A 25,162-nucleotide genomic window follows, 5' to 3' on the forward strand; every position below is an offset into this window, starting at 1 on the left:
TTGTCGAAATACATAATTTCAACTTACTTGAAGACCAATATTATTTTAAAGCATAAAAATATGCATACTTTTACAAATCTTCTGAAAGTTGCAATGTATATTGCATAATGGTCAATACAGAAGAGAATAGATATTTATTTTATTCCAGATCTGAGAAGCAAGTAGCTGTATACCCAAATGGCTTTCCATTCTTGGCAAGAGAGAGCATCTATCACAGTTCCCCATAGCAGAATACCTTTTTGGTGATTTGAAGCCCCAACAAGGGACATTAGGCACTTTTTGCAAGTGTGAGAAACAAGAAAATTCTGGTATTTCAACTTTAGGAGCAGCTGGAGCCAAACCTTATCTATGACTGTATAAAGAAGATGTATTAGCTATACATAGTTTTAGAATTTTCAAGGCCTTGTTATTCAGGTTGTGTCACATAGATTATCCACATTTGCATGATCTGGAAGTTTCTTAGGCAGAATCTCAGGCGTCACCATCAACCACCTAATCAGAATCTGCATTTTAGCAAGATAATCAGAACCAGCCTGCTGTACTAGTTCTCACACTTGAGGGTTTATTGGAATCACCTGGGAATGGCTAGAAACTACTACCTCTAATGTTCAACCCTAGGGATACTGATTTAGTAGGAATGCCGTGTAACCTGATCACTAAGTGTTTAAAAAGCTTCCCAGATAATTCTAAAATGCAGCAAAGTGTTAAGAAGTACTGGTCTAAAAGGCAAGGTTATGACTAACAAATATTCGAAAACTTCAAACTTGTCATTTCTAAACCAGTTGGTAAACTTGGCAGACTCCCAGAGTCTAGCTAATGCTCCTTGGAGAAGCTTAGCTTGGCTGAATGTGCTTTCGATAATTGCCCCATAATTGCTTTTCCCATTTGTTTGATTAATGTACCTGTATACAACGATTCCAGGCTGAACCTCCATTCTCACAGGTGTGCACACACTTCACAAGTCTCTGTGTCATTTTCAACCCCAGTGTTCTGACTTGATGGGTTCCGTTTAAGATTAACAAAGTAACCTTTCTGATAGACGTGGATTTTTCTTGCTGATGGTTGCAGGACTCACTCTTCATCTTGGGTGGCATGTGGCAGTTTCCCTTGGTTAATTAGGACAAATGTGCCAATTATGTTAATGTTTCTCCCGATACCAATCAGTGAATAATTAGACACAACACATCTGTCTTTCACAGGGGAGTAGAATAGGAAAGAAAACTGTAAGGTGCTTTGCTCTTTATTATTGACATGTATGATTAGACAATTCCTTAACCAATCCCAGGTTAACAAGTTCATGTATCAAAAGGGCAAGGAGTGCCAATAGCTACTTGGAAGGGGCTGTGCACCTCTCATTGTCAGCATGATCTTGACCAAAAACAAACTGGTTAACCTAGCTCTGCAAAGAATTTAAGCGATTAAAAAAAAAAAGAATTTAAGTGTCTACTTTTTTCACAATAACAAAATTATATGGCCCTACTGGTAAAAAGCAGGTATATTACTTACCTTGCACTACAGAAATCAACAAATTCTTATGTAGAAATATTTAAATCTCTCAAAAAGAATTCAGTTTTATGGCTGTAAAAGATTACAATGAAAGAAATCACAAAATCCAGCCTGTAGATCAGAGTGAACATTATACACATATATATCAATATGTTATTATTTCTGTTTCTGTTTCCATGTATCTGAACTTTAGAGCCTCTGATTAGGGGAAAAATGATTTTATTTCTATTGTTATTTTATTGGAATTTGCAGTACGTATTTGGCAGGGTGTTAAGAGATGGAGTTGTAGCCAGATTATCTCATGATACAAGCGATGCCTCCTCCCTTGTGTCGATTCTAAAAGTGGAAAGACTTATGAAATCAATCCGTTAGTCTTCTGTAGGTGATCAAAGCATGTCATTAGAAAAAGCTTTTTGTTTTGTTTAGAATTTAAAGAATATGCTTGCCACCAAATGTGGCTGGCATTTCTAATATTTAATATTCAACTGTGTAAAGTTTCAACATCATCATTTGTTATTATGATGTCTCCACTATTATTTGAAACCTTTATGTCATTATTATGGTTTCAAATATATCATCCTTTTTGTTTTTTTAGGAACTGTTGGTCAGAATTTAAGACCAAAATGTCAAATTATACGTTCTTACTATGACATTAATTTGCTTTTCTTTTAAAATAACTCAGAGAATATGTTTAATGAATTTAAAAATAGTTATGATTACTAACCCAGGTGTCTGGTATTCCTAGGGGAAAAAAAATCATCCTGGAATATATTCCTTTTGCCTAGGGAATTGGGAAGGATGAAGAATCAATAAGGCCGTGGCTTTGACTTTTTAAAAATTGTATCACTTTGCCCAAAATATTTCTCTTTTGGTCTTTAATAGTAAAGCATAAACATGGTTATGTGTCAAACTTTTAGTGAATTATATAAAAAAATACTGGAAATAAATGAAAGTTTTAAAACTACCTAAATGGGGCCCCTACTTTATAAACTCTTAAATATGAGAACACAACTGGAAAATTGGAAATCTGTCTTAGGTAGCCTAACTTGTACAATGTTTAATTAGAAAGATGGAGGGGAGTGAATAAAGGTGAGAGAATGACTATGGAAAATCAAGATTAAACTGAGGATTATAATTTATCCCATATTTAATCATGAGCTTTAAAATGGACAACCCATTGGGAATGTTAGTACATTTTTCTCTTTGCTGATAATATAAATCAAAATGGAAGTTTAAACTAAAGGAAAAAGCATTTAGAGAAGAGGAATAGAGATTTGTTTGAAATATGAAGGTTGTTGAATGCTGGAGTAGCCACTCAAAAGAAGTTATAGAAGCTTGAGCCATTGAAAAATGATCCCCATGCTTTGCTACAAAACTTCTCTTTCCCTGACAGAACTTACACAGCCAACAGTTCTGACTTTTATAAAATGCCAGTAACAGTGAAACTATAAAACCATGAATCTCGGCACCATAAAAAAAGTTGTTCCTTAAATCACACCACACACAAGCAGAGATGGCAGTTTTATACACCTTTTCTGGGAACACACAATATGGGTTCAATATACTTCAGTCCTGAAACTCACAATTGAACTGGGAATCCCTGATCTTCATTAATCAAATCATGTAAGTATTTTGAGACCACTGTGACAGAGTAAAGGCTTCCATAGAAAGAGAGACCTAACTGTTGGAGGGACTTCTAGACATCTTATCCTTCAACTGCCAGAGCTGGAAATCAGTCCTCACATGGGGGAGGCTAGAAATGTGCCATCTCTTCCGCTACCTACACTGGAAGGACTGGTCACCATAACCATGGAAAACTTTCCTCACCATGAGTTTTCTGGATGAGGATTCCTAAACCAACCACCTTCTTGCAGCAGTGAATTGAAAGTCAGATTTCTCCCAGGTGTTTGTTTCTTTGTTTTTTCCTAATTGGTATTATGAATTTAAAGATAATGTCCTTCTTAATAGAGACACTGAGGGATACTGAATGCATTTAAGACACATTTATGTTGATAAAGCTCTGAGTTACAGTTAAGTACTAAGGAAGAGGCAATTAAATTTACTGACTACCTCCTAATTCCAGGTTCTCTCTCTTCCATATCTCATTAAAACCTCCAATAGCCCCTGGAGGAAATATGGATGGAGCTTAACAAAAATTGGAACTGAAGTTAATGATTTTTGAGTTATCAGCCATGAGAGTGAATAAGATCACCCAAGCAATGCTCATAAGCCTGTTGTTTTCAAACCTGGCTGCAGATGAACAATGGTCCTTCCCATTGTACAGGTAAAGATTATGATTCTGGGAGATTGCAGCCCACTTAAGGCTGTGAACTCAATTAGTGATGAGGCTGAATACAGAGCCAATCAGGCCTAGCTCCAAAGCCATTTTTTCCTTTACAACCAAAAAGTTTTATCGACTGTACATCTTTGAAATTCGTTCCATTAAAATGACACAGATTGTGTGTGTGTGGCCTTATTTGATTGATTTTTGTAAGCTAATCAGATAATATCCAGACAAAAATATCTTTGGGGAAGATTCATTTAACTTATTTAAAATATGATACATCAGCTCATCAATTTTCTGAGACTAAGCCCATGATTTTGTGTTGTGTGTTGTTATTATAGGCACATACTTCATGAAATAATAAAAATTTTAGAATTTTAGAACATAAAAAAGAAATTAAACTAAACTTCAAGGTCTATTCCTGACTCCATTAAGAAGAAGACTAGGAGAGCCTAGTTTATGGAGAAATCAATGTGAAGATATATTGTGATCGATTCAGCACTTGTTATGCTTTTCATATTTGTTGAGCATCTAGATGAAATTATCTAGAAAGTAATTGGAAATATGGATGGAGCTTAACAAAAATTGGAACTGAAGTTAATGATTTTTGAGTTATCAGCCATGAGAGTGAATAAGATCGCCCAAGCAATGCTCATAAGCCTGTTGTTCTCAAACCTGGCTGCAGATGAACATCACCTAGGGAGGTTTTAAACATCTTGCCTGGGCCTCTGATATGACCAATTAAATCAAAACCTCTGCAAATAGGGTCCAGGTAGGAGGAGGTCTTGAAAGCTCCCAGAAGATTCCAATGTACAAAGTTAAGAACCACTGATATAAAATGGAAGAGAGAAATAATGAAAGATCCCCAAGAAGGACCATAAGAAAATGGTAGATAAAAATAAATGGACTAATGAAAGCTTTGCAAAAGCACAGATAATCAGGGGGCCAAAAAATAAATAAAAAGCAGCAGTGGGAGGGAAGATTTTGTTTGTTTGCTTGAATATTTTTTCTTTTGTTGTAGATGGACACAATGACTTTATTTTATTTATTTATTTTTATGTGGTATTGAGGATCGAACCCAGGGTGTCACATGTGCTAGGTAAGCATTCAAGCATTCTACCACTGAGCCACAACCCCAACCCAGGGGAAGGTTTTCAGAGGGACATTTTTAGGGAGGTCAATGAAGAGGAGATGGCTTTAGACTTGGCAATTAGGAGGCCATTGGTCACCTTTCAAAGTGAAGTTTGAGTAGTGTAGTGACTGTGAACTCAGACAATGGTCAGTTGAAGAGTGAATGGGCAGATGAATGGATGGAGGTGGAAAATATTCTGCTAAGGGAAAGAGAAGGCTAAAGCACAACTAGGGAGGTGAGTGATAATTTCATTGTGGGCTTGCTATCAAGATGGAAGAGACACATGTGTGACAATTTCTGGAGATGCAAAAGAAAGCAAAGACCTTTGGGAGGAGTTTTTTATCTTTTGACTTATTTAATCTGTTGGAAGAAAAAAAAGAGGCATGCTTCATCCACTGGGAATAAGGGAGATTACAAAATTATTAAATTTTTGGAGACCCAGGGCCTCACAAAGCCCAAGAGGTAAAAGAATAGGAAGTCACTAGCCGACACAATTTCTGAGTACAGGAGTCAGCAAGGCAGTTGGGAATGTTGAGAGGGGTTTGTAAACCTTCAGTTTTGTGTCTTCTGGGTTAAATTTCTTTTTTATTTCTTTTTGGTATCGGGGATTAAACTCAGGAGCACTTGACCACTGAGCCACATCCCCAGCCCTATTTTGTATTTTATTTAGAGACAGGGTTTCATTGAGTTGCTTAGTGCCTCACTTTTGCTGAGCTGGCTTTGAACTCAAAATCCTCCTGCCTCAGTCTCCAGAGCTGCTGGGATTACATGTGTGCACCACCTTACCCAGGGGCACATAACCACTGAGCCACTTTCTCTCTTTCTAATGTGCTGACACTTTCAGCTAGAGTAGGATAACTTCATTTTTGTTTGATTTTCCTTAATTAAATGTTGAACAAGGACAATGTGAAGATTACTCCTAACAGAACTATGTCTTGTTGTTGCTCAGTATCCTTGTCACCTAAGAAATAGCAAACCACAGTATGGCCAGTGAGATTAAAATGGTGGCTTATAAGTATCTGAATATGTATATATAACTAATGTCCACAGGACACAGTGGCACACATCTGTAATCCCAGGGGCTCGGGAAGCTGAGGCAGGAGGATTGCGAGATCAAAGCCAGCCTCAGTAATGTAGCAAGTCCCTAAGTAACAGTGAAACTCTGTCTCTAAATTTAATTTTTTTAAAGGTTTGGGGATGTAAATAAACACCTCTAGGTTTAATCCCTCTGGTATACACCCCCACACCAAAAAAAGAAACAGCAAATGTCTTTAGGATAGACTTTAATGGGATACCATGGGTAAAATATGCACCCATTAAAAATATTTTAAAGATCTTTCATTTTGTGCTAGGTATCTATATCTCTCTTCCTTATTTATAAATCTTGATTTATGAAAGTCATTTACAGTGCTAAATATACTGTCTCAAGACTCTAGAATGGATTATTTACTCTGTGAAGACGTAATCATAATAAAACTTCAGCCTAAAATTGCATAGTAGTCATCAAAAGTGCTTTCAGATGTATTATAGTTTTTGTACCTCACAAGAATCTTATGAGGAAGGTAGAATATGCTTGTTTTAGAGATTAAAAAAATAAGCTTTAATGGTGTTATATAACTTGCTTAAGATCATAGAATCAAAGAATGGCACAGGTGGGTCTGAGTCTTTTGGCAAGAGCTCATTGGCCTTTTATAAAAGTGAATTGATTTAAATAACTGTAGAAATATCCAGGAGAAATACAATTCCTACTCTTACCACCCTGTTCTTTGGTCTTTCCGGATCTTAGCCTGCTTCATTCTCCCCTGGTAAAATTCCCCCTTTCTTTCTTTTTCTTTTTTTTTTTTTTTTTTTGTTTTTGTTTTTGTTTTTGTTATCAAAGCCACCAACCATCCTCCCATGCCCTAGAGCAGTTATCTTCAAACTTTTTTTCTTGACTCTCCCTAAACATTTTAAAAGTATATGTCCCTCCACATCTATAATTCTAGCACCTGGGAGGCTGAAGAAGGAGCATTACAAGTTCAAAGCCAGCATCAGCAGTTTAGCAAGGTCCTAAGCAACTTAGTGACCTTGTCTCAAAATTTAAGAAATAAAAATAAAAAGGGCTGGGGATGTGGCTCACTGGTTATGTACCCTGGGTTCAATTCCCAGAACCAACCAAACAAACAAACAAAAAGTATATATCCCCTGACACATTTTTAAGTAGGTATCTAAAATTAGAATTAAATGTTGGGAAAAGATGCTAGGTCTAGTTGGGTTATAAATATTTGTTATCTTTTAAAAAACTGTTAGATGATTTAAAGTTATCCAATGGAAAGCCAACATCATAATGACTTCTTACTCAATGTCATCCATTAATAAAACTTGAGTATAAACTGTTCTTTAATAGTAAAAGGGAGATTAATCATGTTCCATTTTCTATTTTAACTTGTATTTCTATACTACTTCTTCCATGATTTTTAACCTAATGGAATACATTTTAGGTATAAAATTTTATCATTGATCACCATGACATACTTCTCTGTAATAAAAATATACATTTACATTTTATTTTCTATGACCATAAGAATTTTAGTTTTAAAATTTCTTTTATATTGTCATTATATTAATTATAATTAGTACATGATTGATCTAAAGAAACCCAGCTTACTGCAGATTGCAGTAAGTAATTATTTGTCATAAATCCTAGAATTTTATTGTAGAAAATATATCTTTTAATAGTAGAAATAGGGTTGTCATCTTCCCCCAGTGAGCTCATCCAGCCACATTTTTATGTTACTTATGGCTGAAATGAGACAGGATAAAATCATTTTTATTTCTTTCTGTCATTTATAATAAATTCAAATTCTGAGAGTCTTCTTCTCATACATAAGTAAGAATACATTGTTATGCTGTTCACATGTCACTCAACTCCTTGTACAACTTCTCACTTACATGCCAAATATCACATAGTGACCTATCATCAAAATTTATGTCCAGCATTCCACCAGCTAGTATATTAGTCCCTCCTCCAGTTTTGATGAAAGTTAAGGATTGTAAAACACCTGGCTTGTAGAAGGATTTGTTACCCAGTTATTACAGTCCCACTGTTTTCTCAAGTACCGACACTCATATTCCTGATTTCTCCATATCTGGCACCCTGAAGGTTTCTGTGCTCTCAGACAATGTGTTATGGTACAATTTAATGTAAGAGACACCATCCTTGAAAATTACAGGAAGGTTCTTAAGGATTAGTTTTGAAGGACTACATGTAGAAGTTAAAGATACACTGATTCCCTTCAAAATATTTTTGTTGTGTATCCCTTAGAAATTCTTGCACAGTGCCAGATGCTTCAATCCGAGTTTTGAAATCCTATTTTGAAATCATATTATCTTCAAACTCTTCTTTATCTAAACCATGAGGAGTTCCATTAGCATTTATATTCCATGTTTCTAGTATTTTGTATGGCTTCATTTATGTTATTTCTTCAGGCCATTTGCACATGAAGGGAAATGATGGTATTAAAAACTTGCACTTGTCCCTCTTAAAGACATTTCAAGTCACTGCCAAAAATTTGGGAGGTAATTTTGGAAAGTTAGGAGGCTTTCCTGGCATCACTCAAGTCAAAGCATACCCAGGCCTGGTGCCAGCCCTGAAAGTAAACCTCACTGGCCATGTGAGTGGTCAAGGTCATGGTGATAAGAGAGGGCACAGCCAATGCCTCTCCTCAAGACCTCTCTGCTTTTCTGGGAGCACCAACCAGAGGCTCGCTCAAGTCCCAGTGTCTTAGTGTCCTACTTCTTTAGCCTCTACCTGGAGTCCACTCTGCCAAGGCTCAAGCCTGGATCACTATAGTTGCTCCCTCTGAATTCTGTGCGTAGTAGACAGAAAAGAGCCTGGAGGTCCAGCAGTTCTGAATTCAAATCTGTGCTCCTGCACAGACTTTGTAAACTTGACCAAGTTCTCTCTGAACCTCATCTCTTCATCTGAAAAAGACAGGTGTATAAATACCTCCTCCCGAGTGCTGTGGTAAGGACTAGAGATTAAATATGCAACGGACCTCACTGAGTGTCTGGAACTGTCAAGGTGATCTCCTGCTTTCCTCTTCCTCTCCCTTTGGCCAAACTCTTCATTCCTCTCCCCTCCTTCCACTTTCTCAGCATAGAGAAAATGTTTAGCTTTTAAATACTCTCTGCTCCCTTAATTCAAGTCACTATTCTCATGATTCACACTGGGGAATAGGGGGCCCTTTCCTCCTCCAGATCACACTCCCTACTTCCCCTGACCCCAAAAGGGTAATTATTCAATAGCCACAGGGTGTGTCCCAGAAATCCTACCTCTTCATTCCCATTAGAACCCAACTGCCTCTAGAATCCTTGCTACCAGAAGAAAGAAGCAAGGAGAGAATTGGGAACAATCACATCTGAATTCAGGGGCTTTGGGGAGAACAGAGGTGACTGGAGGGAAAATTCCATCTCCTGAAATCTAGATAAAGTATTAAAGCTAATGAGACTTGTGCCATAGGATGGGTGTGGGGTGGCATAGAGACTCTTCCCATTAAAAGAAGAAGTGATGAGGATTAAAGTACCCGAAGGAAAAAACAGAAAAACCTCACAAATCTTAGAGGAATATAAATACTAGAAAAATACAGATGGTTTAAATTAGATAACAGTAAAAATATAAATTGCTTATTGCATGCTTTATTACCAAAGACAATTGTGAGTATTTCTCAGATTAAGTCTGATAAAAAATCTTTTTTATCAGACTTAATAATAGAGGTGGGTGGCGGGAATCAGTGGCACTCAACCACTGAACAACATCCCCAGCTCTATTTTATTTTTTGTATTTTATTTAGAGTAGGGTCTCACTGAGTTGCTTAACACATAACTTTTGCTGAGGCTGGCTTTGTACTCGCAATCCTCCTGCCTCAGCCTCAAGCCGCTGGGATTACAGGCGTGTGCCACCACACCCGGCTAATAAAATATCTTTGATTAAAAATTTATTCTACTTAGACTTTTAAAAAATTTATGTAGTAATGATTTCTTATAATTTAATTAGAAAATAATATTCATATGGATTCATTAAATTGTTATGTTTTAATATCTACTTAGAAAATGCATGCTAATTTTATTTCCAGAATTTAGATTCACAGAGTATAAGTAGAAATATATATACAGATTAGCATTCAAACTAGATCAGTCAATTGAATGCAGTCTACTTCTAATGTAATCTTCCAGTTGTAATGTGATTGGAGTAGAATTTGGTAGAAATGTCAATGAAAGCTAAAGAAACTCAGTTATTAAAATATTTTTAGTTTTAGATTCTCACTATTTTTTTTGGTTTTTAGAGTTGTTTTTTTTTCACCTCCTTTAATATATCCTTAATTAAATGTTAATAATTCTACAATATTTATTGTATGCCAGGCAGTGTTATGTATTTAACTCATTTGGTCCCTACAAACCTTGTGAAATGAGTTCTAGAGTCATTCTTGTTTTTATAAATAGGGACCCTGAAGCATATGGAAAATAAAAAACCCACCCAAGAGAGGCACAAATAACCACAAAAATGGCATTTTAACTTTTGCACCCCTGCAGTCAAGAGCAGCCTTCTTAGCTGAGACTTTTAAGAAAGGCTTCTTCAAGTAAGACACTCAGTTACACAATGGGACTGATCAATATCAAACATAACAACAGAATATGAAGTAGGTCATCCTGATATTGCCTTGTAACTATTTTTATTACCTCTTAATAAAATCATGTATCTTTTTAAACACTTGAGTAAATTACTTCAAATATACCCCAAATTGCTGAAGAGGCTGCGGTTACTGAGCCACAAGGATAGACGCTGAACACCAGTTTGTGTTGTTCCTTTCAGCCATGGCGACCACTCATGGTTTATGGTTGAAACCTTTTATTGTTTTCTGAACTTCAACTGATTTTTCTTTCATCTTGAATGTTTTATACAGAACTAAAAATAACTTCCAACTCACAAAGACTTCTCTCTCATATAAATCAGTTTGCTAAGTGGGAGGGATGGGAAGATTTGAAGGTGAAATCAACGGAAACCGTGGAAATGACCAAAATATGAACAGTTTAGAGGCCAGAACAGGTACTGACTCCTGACTAAAGGAAATTGAATTCTAAATAGATAGCATTGCAACAATTGAACTAACTACTTACTATTCAATACAATACAATTCTAGCACAACAAAAGATTTGTACTATTTCTTGTAATTTTATATGCAGTATATGCAAGGAGATTCACTGGGGAATTGCTTCAGACAAAAGAGTGTCACTTTATTTGATTGTGTTAGCTCTGGAAATATTGCATGAAAATGATTTTTTAAAAAAATTATATGTTATGGCTCTTCTATAATTGATTTCTCTTGATGATTCAGTCTTTAGCATGGTAAACAGAACTATTCTCACACATTTCTTTCTTTTCCATGCACTTTTAAATTAATGCTTCATTATTTTTGTCAAGGCCAAAATAGTAATTAAATATAATTTCAGCCCACTTTGCCTGCAGATATCCTTTTTAACAATATTCAATTTCAGTTCTTAATGATAGGACAAAGCTGACACTAGAGAAGCAAAAGTCTTTGGGGTTGGTTTGTTTTCAGAAATTAAGAGAAAAGCACCCCTCTCATAATGGGAATATTGGGAATTTTGAGCAATTTAGCCATTGACAAAATCATGCCGTGCTACCTGGATTCCTTGTAAGATCAGGACAGTCTGAACTGGAAATCAGCCCTCTGCCTCCTCTATCCATCCCTGTTCCACACCGTCCGGAGCCAGAAACTGCAGAAAAGTCCCCCTTCTGTCCCCCTTTCCACATACAATCAACTCATAAGCCCTGTCCTTTGTTCCTTTAAATTACTTTCTGAATCTACTGCATCTTCTTTGCCCCATTTCAAGTCACTCTTCATGGTCTATCACCTGGACTGTAGTAAGAGTCTGTTAACAGCTCTCCAGCTAATTCACCCTAAAACACCTTTCTTAAATCAAAGTATCATCATGCCCCTTCACATCTTAACCCTTCACTGGATTGCAGGAACCATGGGTTGGGCCAAACATGTCATCAGTGCATTAGAGTCCAAGTATTCCCAAATGCAAACTTCTCCCTCCTTTCTGCGCTCCACCAGGCTATACCCTTAATACCTAGCTGTCCAGTGCTTAGACTCAAGGGGTTTAGCAGCTGGAAACCAGGCACCTGCTATCCTCTTTCTGAAGTGTCCTCCTCACCCCCATGTCCTTCCTTTGTCTTCCCTCTAAGTTGAAATCCATCCTCAGAAGGGAGTTCAGATATTTTCTCCTCACACATCCTCCTCTGACATAATCCAGCCTCAGTTTACCCACATCTTAGCACAGTCTGTACCGTGATTATATTAGTACAGGTTTGTCTTCCTAGCTATAGAGCACCACAAGCACACCCTGTACTCAGTGCCTGGCACATAGTAGGTACTCAGGGTTTGTAGAATTGAATTGCAATCACAGGATGTCTACCTCTTTGATAATTAAAAATTAAAGTTTTTAAACTGCTTCAGGAGAAGGCTTACTATGATCATTTAGATTCTGTGTCCCTAGATGAAAGTTTACAATAATTATCCAAACACATTTTTTTAATAGTCCAGCAGATATCTAGGTATAATGTGGACTAGAGGGACATGCCACTTTCACAGCGGGACATACTGACCATAGGAAGCTGTAGACTCATGTTCAACTAACTAGCAGTGAAATAATGGAAGTCTACCAGTATAATTCTGGAGGCCTCTTCTGTCTCATGATTTCACCAAAGCATCTTATCCTCAAAGGCAAGGGAATTTCTATTCTTAATCCCCAACAGAACAGCCATAGACAAATGAATTAATTATATGAGATGTTGGAAATGGCCCTAACTAAATACATTGACTATTAATGTTAACAATCAAAACATAAACCTCATATAAGACTAATTGTGTATACCATAGATTTGACTCTGCTACATTTCTCAAACATTTGAGCAAATACTAACTAAGCATCTACTGTAGACCAGTTACAAGCCCTGAGAATATAAAAATGAATGAAAGAAAGAAAAAGATGAGTCTTGGAGTTTATATTGTGGAGAAAATTAATAACTAGTGTAATTAATGTCAGGTGCAGCGGTACACACCAGTAATCCCAGCTGTTCAGGAGGCTGAGGCAGGAGAGCTGAAAGTTCAAGGTCAGCCTAAATAGTTTAGCAAGACACTGATTCAAAATAAAATACAAAGGGGTGAGGAGACAATTCAGTGATAGAGGAATTACTTAGCATCAATGAGGCCCTGGTTTCAATCCCCAATACTGAAAAAAAGGAGTGTAGATTAAATGAGATAATAAAAACTACACAGAGAAAATAAAGGAAAGGAAGGTGACAGGTTGGAATGTAGGCAGAGAAAGAGGACCAGAAAATGACAGAGAATGTGACACTTGAACAATGACTGAAGGAAGGGAGATAGCAAACAGGCCTATGGGGAAGGATTGTTTCTTCCAGGGACATCAGCAGATTCAAAATCCTCAAAGAAGGAAAGCACCCCTGATATGGATAAGGATGAGCAAAGGGGCCAGCACACTAAAAGATAATAGAGTGTGAAGGAGGTGAACTCAGGGAAGCCAGGGGTCCTAGAGGTGCAGAGTTTCGGGGCTCAGGAGTTGTAAGGACTTTGGATTTGACACTAAATGTGCCAAGAAGTCGTAGAGGATTTGAGATGTGGTGTATGTAGCATTCTGTGACTTGGGGTTTATGGGTTAGCCTCATTGTGGTGTTGAGAACAGAGTGCTGAGGATAAGGCAGAAGTTCTTGAAACAATCCAGTAGAGTAATGGTTGTGAGTCAAACTGAGAAGGAGATGGTGATGAGGGTATAAGAAATGGTCAGACTCTTGAATGGGCAAAAAGGGAGGAAGAAAGGAGTGAACGCTGAGTAACTGGAGACTGGAGGTGGCCTCAACTGAGATGGCTGCCCAGCGGGGGAGGAGCAGGTTTGGAAAGGCTACTTGGGAGGTCACTATTAGACAACCAAGTAGAGTCACAAGAAGGCAGTGGATATATGAGTCTAGAGTTCAGGGGTGGAATCTGGACTGGAGATAAATTTAGGAGTCATGTGCATGATCCTGAATGAGCTCACTAAGAAAGTTAATATGGAGAAAAAAGAGAAAATAGAAGTCCAAGGACGGAGCCACAGGGGCACACACACACTAGCCCAGGGAAGTTGGGTGTTGGGAATGAAATAAGATAGGACAAAAGCCAGGAAAGTACAAAGAAGTCAGGTGAGGAGGAGGGAGGGAGGAATCGGGGGTCAAGTGCTGCTGTTGAGTACAGTGCAAGGAGCACCAAGTTCTCAGCAGGGCACTTAACAGTTTGGGAGTTTTGGAGAGGGAGTCATGAACACGTGGTGGGAGTAAACACAGATCCGAATGGGTGCAGTGATGAAGAGGGTGAGAATTGAGCATAAAGTGAAAAGACTCTTCTAGAGAGTCTTGTAACACAAGCAGAGAAATGTGTGGGTAAATAGAAGCAAAAAATGGGCAGGAAGGATTTTGTCTTGACAAAAAAAAAAAACCAGCAAGTCAGGATGCTTATGAAAATTATTCTGAATTGAGGCAAAATTGAACAATTTAGAAGAAAGGAAATTGCTGGGACTTGTCCTTGAATAGGAGCCTGAGATTGGAACACAGAGGTGACATACAGGATCCCAGAGAGCTCTCCTAGTGCTGAGGGAGAGGGTGCAGAATAGGGGTGGGTAGGCAGAAGATGGGGGCTTTGGAAGATCTCAACTGATTGTCAGTTTTCTCGGTTATGTATTCGTGTTGGTCATCAGCTGAAAGTGAGGAGCGAGGGGGAGGTAGTGTTTGAGGAGAGAGGACAAAGTGTGAAACATTTGTCTAGGAGAATGGGAGAGTGAGCAGATGATGAAAATATAGTATGACTTTTTGGCAGAATCCAAAGCCCACTTGTGTTCTGTTTTCATGAATTTTGGATGAGAGCATCCAATATGGCTGTTTCTAGCCATGTTCCACTTCAAGGATTCAGAGGTGGTAGAGGGGAATAGTGACCAGTGAGTTCCCAGAAGTAAGAGAAGAAGGATGAGTGAGCTGAGGATATAATGTAAGGATTATTTATAAAATTAGACATTGAATTTATGCTTAGGGAAAAAGGAATAGGTAGCTAAAGGAGGGTAAGAAATGAAATTGGTAAGTGAAGTAGCTTTTTTAAGTTTTGGTGAAGGATTGTTAAGCAAGAGATCCTACGGAAAGTGAGCAGGAAAGACAGAAAACGTTAAAAGGCATGTTTGAAATTGAATTTTCAGAGAGCTCGTAATTAATGGTAAGGACAAGAGCCAAACCAATATGTCTCAACCTTTAATGGGTATATAAATCAACCAAAATTCTTGTTAGGGAGCACATTTTGTATCAGTAAGTCTAGGTGGGCAGAGTCTGAGTTCTGCAATTTCTGTCAAGCTCCCAGGGTGTTGGTCCAGGGATCTCACTTTGAAAGGCAATAATCTAGCGGTAAATTACCACCCCCTGGGGAAATTTAAAAATACTGACTTTAGACCTCTTCAGATTAGAGAATCAGAATTTCTATGGGTCAGAAGTTTCTCTGGATTGAGTTTAGAACTTACACATTACAAATGCTCTCTAAGTTTTTCTGTCATAAAACCAGGGTTGAAAACCTCTGGCCTAGAATGTGTGATCTTCATAGCCAAGATTGTTCTGGGAGAAAGGGACATGAAACTGAAGGGCCACGACATTAAAAGTGTCATCTTTGAGGGTGTTAAAGTAATCAGAAATTTTGTTGGATGGAGTAACTATAAGCCCAGAAGTCTGTAGATGACTATAGGAAAAAACACAGATATTAGGTGATATCTGAGGGCATTGTCACTGGCTCTTGGGTTCTGTGCTCCCTACTGGAAGAATCAGGCAGAAGCACAGTGTAACAAGACTGTTGGGGGAGGGGTTCTGCATGAATGAGAAGGGAAAAGACACTGACCCAGAGTTGTAGGCAGGTACAAGCAAAGGACAAAGATATGTAGCTTTTATGGGCATTTATGGGGCAGGTAGGAACCCAGTTTTGTGATGTCATCACATGTAGAGGTGGGGGTTTGGTTGTGCATGTATCTTCTTCTTAGGCTAATTCATGAGTCCCCTGTCTCATTACCCTCTTAAATCTCCACCTAGAGCTGTATATTTTACTATGCTAATAAGGTAAAGGTGACCTTGAGTCTCGTTAGTGACTATTCTTCACATGAATTTGTCTCTCACCACCTGGAGCTGCTCCTTATCATCTGAGAAAATTCCTAACGTTATTTCAGAACCAGGCAGACGGTTGTTCTGTCTCAGGGGCCTTGACGCGGTGATTTTGCTTTGTCTGGCTCCAGCTTCTCGGCATTTCTGCTGACTACATAATCTCAGAGGGCTGAGCTGACTTCTCAGCCTCCTGTCTCCTGGCTTGTTCATGGCCCTGAAGACAAGCTCACTTTTTAACTCCTAGTTTTCCTAGATGGCTACTAATAACATAAGACTGAGAGCTAGGCTGCCTGTCTCATCCTGCCCTGAGAGACTTTAATCCCTTAATCCTAAAAAAGTTCTGCTTTTCATCATGAGATTCAGAGCAAAAAAAGAATGAACTGAAATAGACAGTGTGGAACAAGGACACTTACCTGATGGCCAGGCCCAGGTTAGTTGGACTTTGGAAATCAAACATCTACCACTTGAGAGGACTCCAAAAGAAATATCCAAAAGGAGCTGGGCTTAAGTAGGAAAAAGGTGAAGTAAACAATCTAAAATGAGGTTGAAACTTGGGAGGTTTTGCTGCCGGATATCAAGCCAGCATGGAAGGGTTTCAAGATTTGGAGCAATGGAGATGCGTAGCACAACTAAGGATCATATAGTGCAGGAGGTAAGGGATGACCTGCAGCCCTGAACCGAGCCTCCCCTGGAGGTGATGTTCTCAAAGCAGAGGACCATGGCACAGTTGGTGGTACAGAGCACTGTGGGGAACTGAGGGAACTTGCCAGAAGCTGGGGAAGAACCCTTAGCTCTCCCTTTATTCTTATGGCTATTTCCTAGCTTTAGAACCCTCTGTTTCTTCCAATGAAGGTATGTAAGCCAACCAAATATGGAAAAGATAAAAGCACAGCTTCTGAATTAAAGAGGTCATTACGGAGGAGAACAGTGCCCTGCACAGGACCCTGGAGCCTCCACAGCATTGCAGGGGATGGGGGACTTTTAGGGGTTCCAGAGGCTCAGGACAAAATCACTGATCCAAAATTGGTGAGAAACAACCAAGTAAAATGTGGCATTATGTATGATAACATAAAGATCATATACCCAGCAAGTACGTATGTTTCTTTAAATCTTTTGTCAACCATGCATATTGAACTCTTTCTTCCATGTAATAAACCCTTCCAATAAACAAGTATGCAATCAATATCCCTTGAGATTTCTTTTTGTCAGTTGTGATTAGGATAACTTAACTGTTGTTAAACTGATGTCAATTTACATAGAGAAGCCAGAGTTTTGGACAACCATGACTTAGTTAAGTTCTCCAGAAGAAAACCAAGAGCCAAACATTTAACTGCAAGTATATTTTTAAGGAAGTACTCCCAGTAGAGCTCATGAAATGAGCAGAGCAAGTGGGAGATAAAAGGCGAAGATGTCTAGGGTAAATTCAGTCAAGGTCTCACGGTCACAACATTTCGACTGATCAAACTCTGAGGAGTTTCAACTCAGTTCTGACCCAGTTGGACAGTAGGCATATTTCTGCCCCCATTGGTCAATGGTTAGCAGAAAACCTGTGGGGAGAAGTTGTGAACTCTCCAAGTGCCTGAGAGTTCATGAGTCTGAGGGATATCCCTCAAAGAACAGGAGATATGGATCCTTGAGAAATAAGCATATTAACACAAAAAGTAGGGATCCAAGACCAATAGAAATGGAACCCAAGAATGCCTTCTATAAATAGAAAGCTTTCTTTAGGATAGTAGCAGAGATAACCCAGTTAAAGACTAGATTCAAAATATATGAATGTCTACTTTCAACTGTCTTCAAGGAGATTTCAGACTGGATCCATTTTGCTACTTTCTCCTGTGTATTTCCATCAAGATCATAATATTGTACTTGGACCAAACTCTGAGAAAATCCACCCAGGTCCAGGGAGTATGAGTATGTATATCGGATACATCCAAGCATGCTCCTAGCTGAGTATATTCTATATTTGAAAACAAAACACACACTTTAAAAATCTCCTGTTTTATATGGATTCCATTCTCTTTCTCACTACCATTAGAACAAATGTCAAGAGTGTTTAACTATTCCAAAATTTACATTATTACAAATAGTTGCTCTAATCTGCATCCCCATCCCTCCTACATTTCAGGATTGTGATTGCCTTTTGTTTTACCCTTTAAAATGTTGGCCCCTTTTGTAAGGATTAGAGGAGCATTATTTGAGACTCCCTGCATTAGACATAACTTAGAACTGTGCTGTGTCAAGCCCACTGACAGATTTAGAGATTAATTTTTAGACCTCTTGCAGTGCCAGAGAAGCTCTTTAAGATTTTGAAAATGGCAACAGTATTGACTCCCTACCACTAAAGGTTGCTTGTATCCACATCCACTCTAATGCAAAAGGAAACGTTAAGTGTGGTAAATATCAAGGTTGTTTTTTGCTTTATGGAAAAACCTATGCATCGTTTAAAAAGCCAGAATATGATATAGTTTACCCTCAGGAAGGACAGCCTGTACAGGTTTACTTCCCTCCTTTTATTCAGCAAGGATAACATCACTGCTGCTAAATTGATATCATTTGCATAGAAAAACAATAGTTCAATAGTTCTGTACAGTCATGTCTTAGGTCAGGTTCCCCAAAAGCAAACCATGAGTGAAAGATTTGAATAGTACAGGTAGAAAAAGAGAAATCAGAGTATGACTTATGAGCTATTTTGATTATATTGAGGATTGGTAGAAAAATCTTTTTTTCCCAAATATTTTGGCTTATATACATCACCAAATATGTGTTTTTGCTACATTTTAAAGTCTGAGCATTTTCAGGGAAATTTAATCCATATGTTGCAGTGAGGCTACACGTAAATCATCCAAATGTTATTTTGTTAGAGCTACATAATGTCGAAAATGCCTTTTTTATAGTCCTTATATTCTTTTCTGAAAAGCAGCAGGTAAGTTTGCCAAGAGTAAACAAATCAAATAGCAAAAGGTATGAGTTCAGTTGGAAATGCTTAGCCTATTATTTTTGATTGGGCTCTGAACTTGGCAGTGCACATTCCAGGTTCCTGCCTGCAGGGCAAAGTGAAAACAATTTGAACACTGTATTTCCCAATTGGTTCATTGACATTTGAGAATAATGTAGTACAGACAGAATCAGCATGTTTGGCAGGTGAGTGATACTTAACATGACCTCAGAAAGTTACTTCCCCCTGGTTTGCAGAAGTTCATAGCATGGAACAATGTTGTACATATAAATACAAATGGAGATAGGCAGCCATCGAGGGATCCACACTGGGGATTTATCTGTTTGGGTTTTTTGTTTTTGTTTTTGTGTTTGTTTGTTTGTTTGTTTGTCTGCATCTTTAGGTGGAATGGTTGAAAAATGAAGACATAATTGATCCTGTTGAAGATCGAAACTTTTATATCACAATCGATCACAACCTAATCATAAAGCAGGCCCGCCTCTCAGATACTGCAAATTATACCTGTGTCGCCAAAAACATTGTTGCCAAGAGGAAAAGCACAACCGCTACTGTCATAGTCTATGGTGAGTGTCATATTTGGGTGTTCTCAACCTAGATCATGTCAAACTGCAGTTTCTCATTGTTATTTTAGAGTCTCGAGTCAAGGACACTTCTCAGTCCCTATTGCCATTCAGTCCTGTCTCCCACAGCTGCTTCCCTGATCCTCTTAAGAAGAACTAGGCTTGGCCATTGCTAGTCCTTTGTCAGTCAGTTCATAGACCAGTAAAGGATGTCTATGAGGGCACACTGCTTCCCTAAGCTTTCACCTGTCCATGACCTGCACCGCCCAGGTCTGGATTGAGCCTAGAGGTGGAGGTGTTTAAGCAGCCCACTGATGCATCTGTGGTCCTAGCTCAGCCCTGTGATTGTGAAACCTCAAGAAAACTGGAGCTAACCTGTTCCCCAAACACCACAGAACAACTTGACATCCATAGAACTTGCTTTGCTCCCTCCATAGAGGCACAGAGATAAAGGCAGCCACGATCGAGTGACACTCATTCTCACGACTTGGCAAAGTCTCACGTGAGGACGTTTTCAGGAAGCTTTTCCCCACTCTAATCCAGCTCATCTCTAAACCTATCATTTCTCCTCAAGTACCAACCAATTTCACACTACATTTTAATGTGGCATATCTGCTTTTATCTCCATGTGCAGTTTAGCTCTCGGTTGTCTTCTAGTCATTTCTCAAGTGGTTTTAACTCCCCTGCTAAGCTTTTAGCTTTTTTTGTAGACCGTGAGACTGGGATGTGTATTTACATATTTCTCACCATGTTAGACTTACAATAAGTCTTCATAGCATTGTGGATTTATTGTCCCAGAGAAAATTGCACATCCCTGGGAAATATTTTGAGGTGGTGCTCCCTCTTGCATGACATGCCCAGGTCTCAACACCACTCAGAGCATAACAAAGATTGCATCCCTGCCTCCGTGGTAAATGATATCCGGGGACTTGGTGTCTGAGGGACTGAAAGAGGGACAGTCACTGGCATGTATATGGTTCATGGTACTTACTGCAGGTAGTGCTCAAGTAGTTAAGAATATAGCACCTCAAAATATGCCATTCTGGATTATTAACCCTTTTTTTGAATTAAAGACACTTGAAAAACAGCATGTACAGAAAGATCACTCTAACCTTCCTTCTTTTTCTTAAAATCAGGAAATTAAATTCTCATATGAAAGGTGTTTTCCATATCCTACAAGGGAAATAACATCCTTACCATTAAGGATAGGAATTGGAGACTGAGATAAGTCTATACTGATCTTATTAAAATAACACTAAATCCTTTAACCTCACCACATAATTTTGTTACCTTTTCAAAACTTAACACTCTTTGTCCTATTCATCCTACAATATTTAATTCTAATGCCATTTTAGGGTATTCATTTCTTTATGAAATTTCCTATATATTGTATTAAATAAATTTATATGCTTTCCTCCTGTTTTATCTCTTATTTAGTTTAATCAGGTCCAGATGAAAAAACAAACCTAGAAATATTGAGATTAAAATTTTGCCTCTCCTGCCATCCCAGTGGATGTGTGGTTATGATGTAAGGAGTTATGAGAACAGAAACATTATGATGTTCCAAAGGCTGAATGTAGTGATGCTTTAAAACTGTCACTTTAATTACAGGACAGATGCATACAATTTTTTTAATCCTCTGATTACTCTGAGGTTTAATTTCCTTGTCCAGAAAACGACTATGTTGAATCGTAAGCAGTTGTGTTTCTTAAATCACAATAAAATGTTTCCTAGTTTTTATCTTTGTCTAAGCTGCCTGAAAGACTTGATTAACAGCATTTGAAATGCAAAGTAGAAATGGGGTCCAATCACTGCATGTACCAATCATAAATAACTAATGAAGGCAGACTATATATAGATGTATTATATAGATATTTAACACACATGCAAATCTCTTCCTATGCATACATCCTTTCAATATCTATAAATGTAATGATTACATTGTCTTAGGAAGGAACAAACATTAGTAACTTAAGCATTTTGAGATAAGGTCAGAACTAAGGTCAGGGATCATGTATTCTAGGACTAGATCCTCTACTAACTGTCCTTTTTAAACCAAGATTCTCTGAGCCCTTGTCTCCTTTTCCGTAAAATGAAGGATAGAGCCTTGGATTTGCAAAGATGTTTCTGTCTCTAAAAGTTTCTGATTATTTATTTCTCATTAAAATTTGAGTAGAGTAGTACATGTATCCTACAGCCCTAAACAATTGCTTGACAATAGGCCAGTAAGCCTTTTATACAGGCAATTCCATGGCATGGGAAGTGTTGCTAAGTTGAGCAGGTTCAATTGCTTGTTAGAACACTTATCCTTTTCATGGCTTCATGAAATAGGTTGTCCAAGGCTCATAGGCTGGGATCACTAGAAGGACATAGAAAAACATACATCTAACCAGTATTTCTTATTTTGAGTCTGTTCTCTCTATTTTTTATTAGTACAATTTTTAGATTAAGAATATATAGCCAGTAGAAGAAATTCAAAAAACATAGAAAAGGTCAAAGAGGAAAATAATTATAATCCTGTCATCTTATCATCTACAGACTCGTTTGTTAAAAAAATTATATATATATATATGTGTATATATATATATATATATATATATATATATATATATATATATTTTACCACTGATATTTCCTATGCATATACTGGATTTTAAAATAAGGGATATACATGTATTATCTTTACTTAAAACATAACATCGCAATATTCATATACTTTAATATATGAATAGCCTTCTTCAGCATCATTTTTAATAGCTGCCCAGGAGTCTTCTCACACAAGCTAATATAGTATAGTTTATATTATCACTTTCTGTTTTTGAACATTACAAGTGTTTTAATTTTTTATTTTATGTATTAAAAAAGCTCTGCTGTGAAAGAAAAAAAAACTTTTGTTTGTAAACAAACTCATGCTTATTCCCAATTGGATGGGTTTCTAGCAAATAAGAAGTTGAACAAATGATACACATATATGGTTTGTATTACTTCAATGGCTAATACACTTTTTTACTATCAGAAGACAAATGTATATACTAGTTGTACCATATTTGAACTACAGCAAATAATTTTCCTTAGAAATTGCTTTGGCATAGTAATTATGTGAACTCACATTATCAAAATACTCATAAACTATAAGTATTCTCTAGGAGGAGATCTCTGAAGGTGAATAGTCTCTGGAGTGTTAGGGTGTAGGTTTTATAATCGTACATGTACTGACAGCTCCATCAAACACCATAATTAGGTTTTCTACACAAAATAGGTGTCCATTTCAATTATGTAAACTAATTGCCAATTCACTCAAATTGCTGGTCAATTTAGAACTCTAACACTATGAGATTTTATTTTTTAACTAAGTTTACTTTTTAATTTGTGAAACTAAAATTTCTTAAGAGCTTATAAAGTTTGCAAGTGCTAAAGAAAAATAACCAATCATCTGCTCCTTTTCTTTCAAAAGGCTAAGTGATTTTTATTTTAGTTCCCATCTTACAAATCCACTTGTGGCATCGCATAAACATGTAAACATTTATTATTTGAGATAAACTATCAAAAGTAATTTTGGGAGCTCAACTAGGTAAGGGGACAGATTTTAATTTTAGAGAATATTAGCCAAGGAAAACTGAGCACATTATAATTTATTTTTCTGTATAAGTAAATTATGGTAAATATTTTGTGTATCCCTTTGTTTAGATTCTTCAATTATGCAATAAAACTTTGAAATGATGCCCAGAATCCCTCTTCTAGCTTTGAAATTTAGATTTTTTTCAATGGTCACTGGGAGATGACTTTCTATTTGTGTGTTGTGTGTGGTTTGTGTGTCTGTGTGTACATAACACATTTAATCCATTTTTTACTGTTGCCTCTTTTCAGTTAATGGTGGCTGGTCCACCTGGACAGAGTGGTCTGTGTGTAATAGCCGCTGTGGACGAGGGTATCAGAAACGCACAAGGACCTGCACCAACCCAGCACCACTCAATGGCGGGGCCTTCTGTGAGGGGCAGAGCGTGCAGAAAATAGCCTGTACTACACTGTGCCCAGGTAAACAAACAAGTCCTTTTATTCCAATTGTCTCCATAATTCTAGAAAGAGTTTTAGAAATGAATACAAAGGCCTTACTTTTGAACTAAATCTGTGATAAACATTGTTTAAATCTATTCTGTATTCATTATTTATATTGCTGAGAAAACAAGTACCTTCCTCAAAAAGAATAACTTTGCTATCTCAACATATAAAATATTAGAAAACAGGAAATGAAACATGTGAACGTAATCTCTTTATATCAATGAAACTTCTAGAGCCAAGATTGTAGGCTCTAAAATTCAAGGAATTTGAACAGAATTGAAAAACCACACATTTTAAAAATAACAACCCTTGATCTTCAGAAAACCATGGAAATGAGTTGAAATTGCAGTTTAGAAAATACGTTTTATTGAAATGTTTTTCTTTTCTGCACAAGGTGTCAGTTTTTGGGCAAAGGCAAATAAAATATTTGGAATGAATTAAAAGGAAGTCAAGGCTTTGTGACTTATAAGTTAATGGATTTTGAAAATACAATGCAGTCAGCTCTTTATTATCTGTACATATTGGTCATCTGTTTTGTGAGTTATTTTCAGTGGTACCTGAAGCAAAATTGCATCCCTCTGCCTGTTAGCATTTTTAATACTATTTCATATTGCTAATACACATAGGCAAACTGAAGTTACTATTTGCCAAAACCAAAATATATTAAAATGCCTCATTATACAATGTGTCCCAAAGTTAAGCTACAATTACTTTGAAATAATCAATAAATTTAATATTTTCATTGGGGTAGTTATTTTGTTGACAATTTTATTATTTAGATACATAACCTCCTTACTTCTCTTTACCTAATTTTGTTTTGTCCATACTTAATAGAACATTTGTCAAAAATGGGATGGAGAAATAAACAGGAGTGAAAAATAAAATCTATATGTTACATTCTCATGCATCGATTTCCAACTATCAAAATAGTTTTCCACACTGAAACCTTTGAGAGCTTTTATTTATGGAACAAATTTTGACACTCAGCTAGACTTAGAATTTCAAATTTTATCTTGCACTCTCCTATATTTTATCTAGGTGCTGACTCTCGCAATTAAAAATGCACAGATCAATTTGAGTTAAAATAGAAGTGTGTGTGGCATGTTGTGTATGTGTGTGTGTGTGTGTGTGTGTTTCAGTACACCAGGATGTTCTATGTCAAAGCAAGTGTCTTTGCTTCAGATGGTGGGAGTTGCTTTTGTAGCTAACTCTGTATGGTAGAAATAATAATGCTATCCTCATTTTTTTCCTGCAAGTGTGTTTATATCTTTATGCACAGTATGTATATTTACATAGTTATTAGACCATGTAATCATATAGATGTCCCAAACTATGTAAACTATTAACATTTTTATAACTTTTTATCAATATCCAGATTTTAGAGGTTTAGATGTTCAGTAAATAATGTTTGATAGTATTA

The 25,162-nt window shown here is 37.2% G+C and overlaps 1 protein-coding gene across 2 annotated transcripts in view; it reads left to right on the plus strand.

The window, feature by feature from the left end:
- Window positions 1-25,162, plus strand: part of Unc5c (unc-5 netrin receptor C) — a 370,561-nt gene that overhangs the window by 274,695 nt on the left and 70,704 nt on the right. For both annotated transcript variants that reach the window (XM_046458973.2, XM_046458974.2), the window contains exons 5-6: window positions 19,506-19,686; window positions 23,551-23,718. In XM_046458973.2, coding sequence (XP_046314929.1) covers window positions 19,506-19,686; window positions 23,551-23,718 — 349 coding nt within the window. The remainder of the gene's footprint in view (window positions 1-19,505; window positions 19,687-23,550; window positions 23,719-25,162) is intronic.

Source organism: Marmota monax, unplaced genomic scaffold (assembly GCF_021218885.2).
Source record: "Marmota monax isolate L192 unplaced genomic scaffold, Marmota_monax_Labrador192_F-V1.1 WCK01_AAM20220418_F8-fsc00002, whole genome shotgun sequence".
NCBI classification, from domain to species: domain Eukaryota; kingdom Metazoa; phylum Chordata; class Mammalia; order Rodentia; family Sciuridae; genus Marmota; species Marmota monax.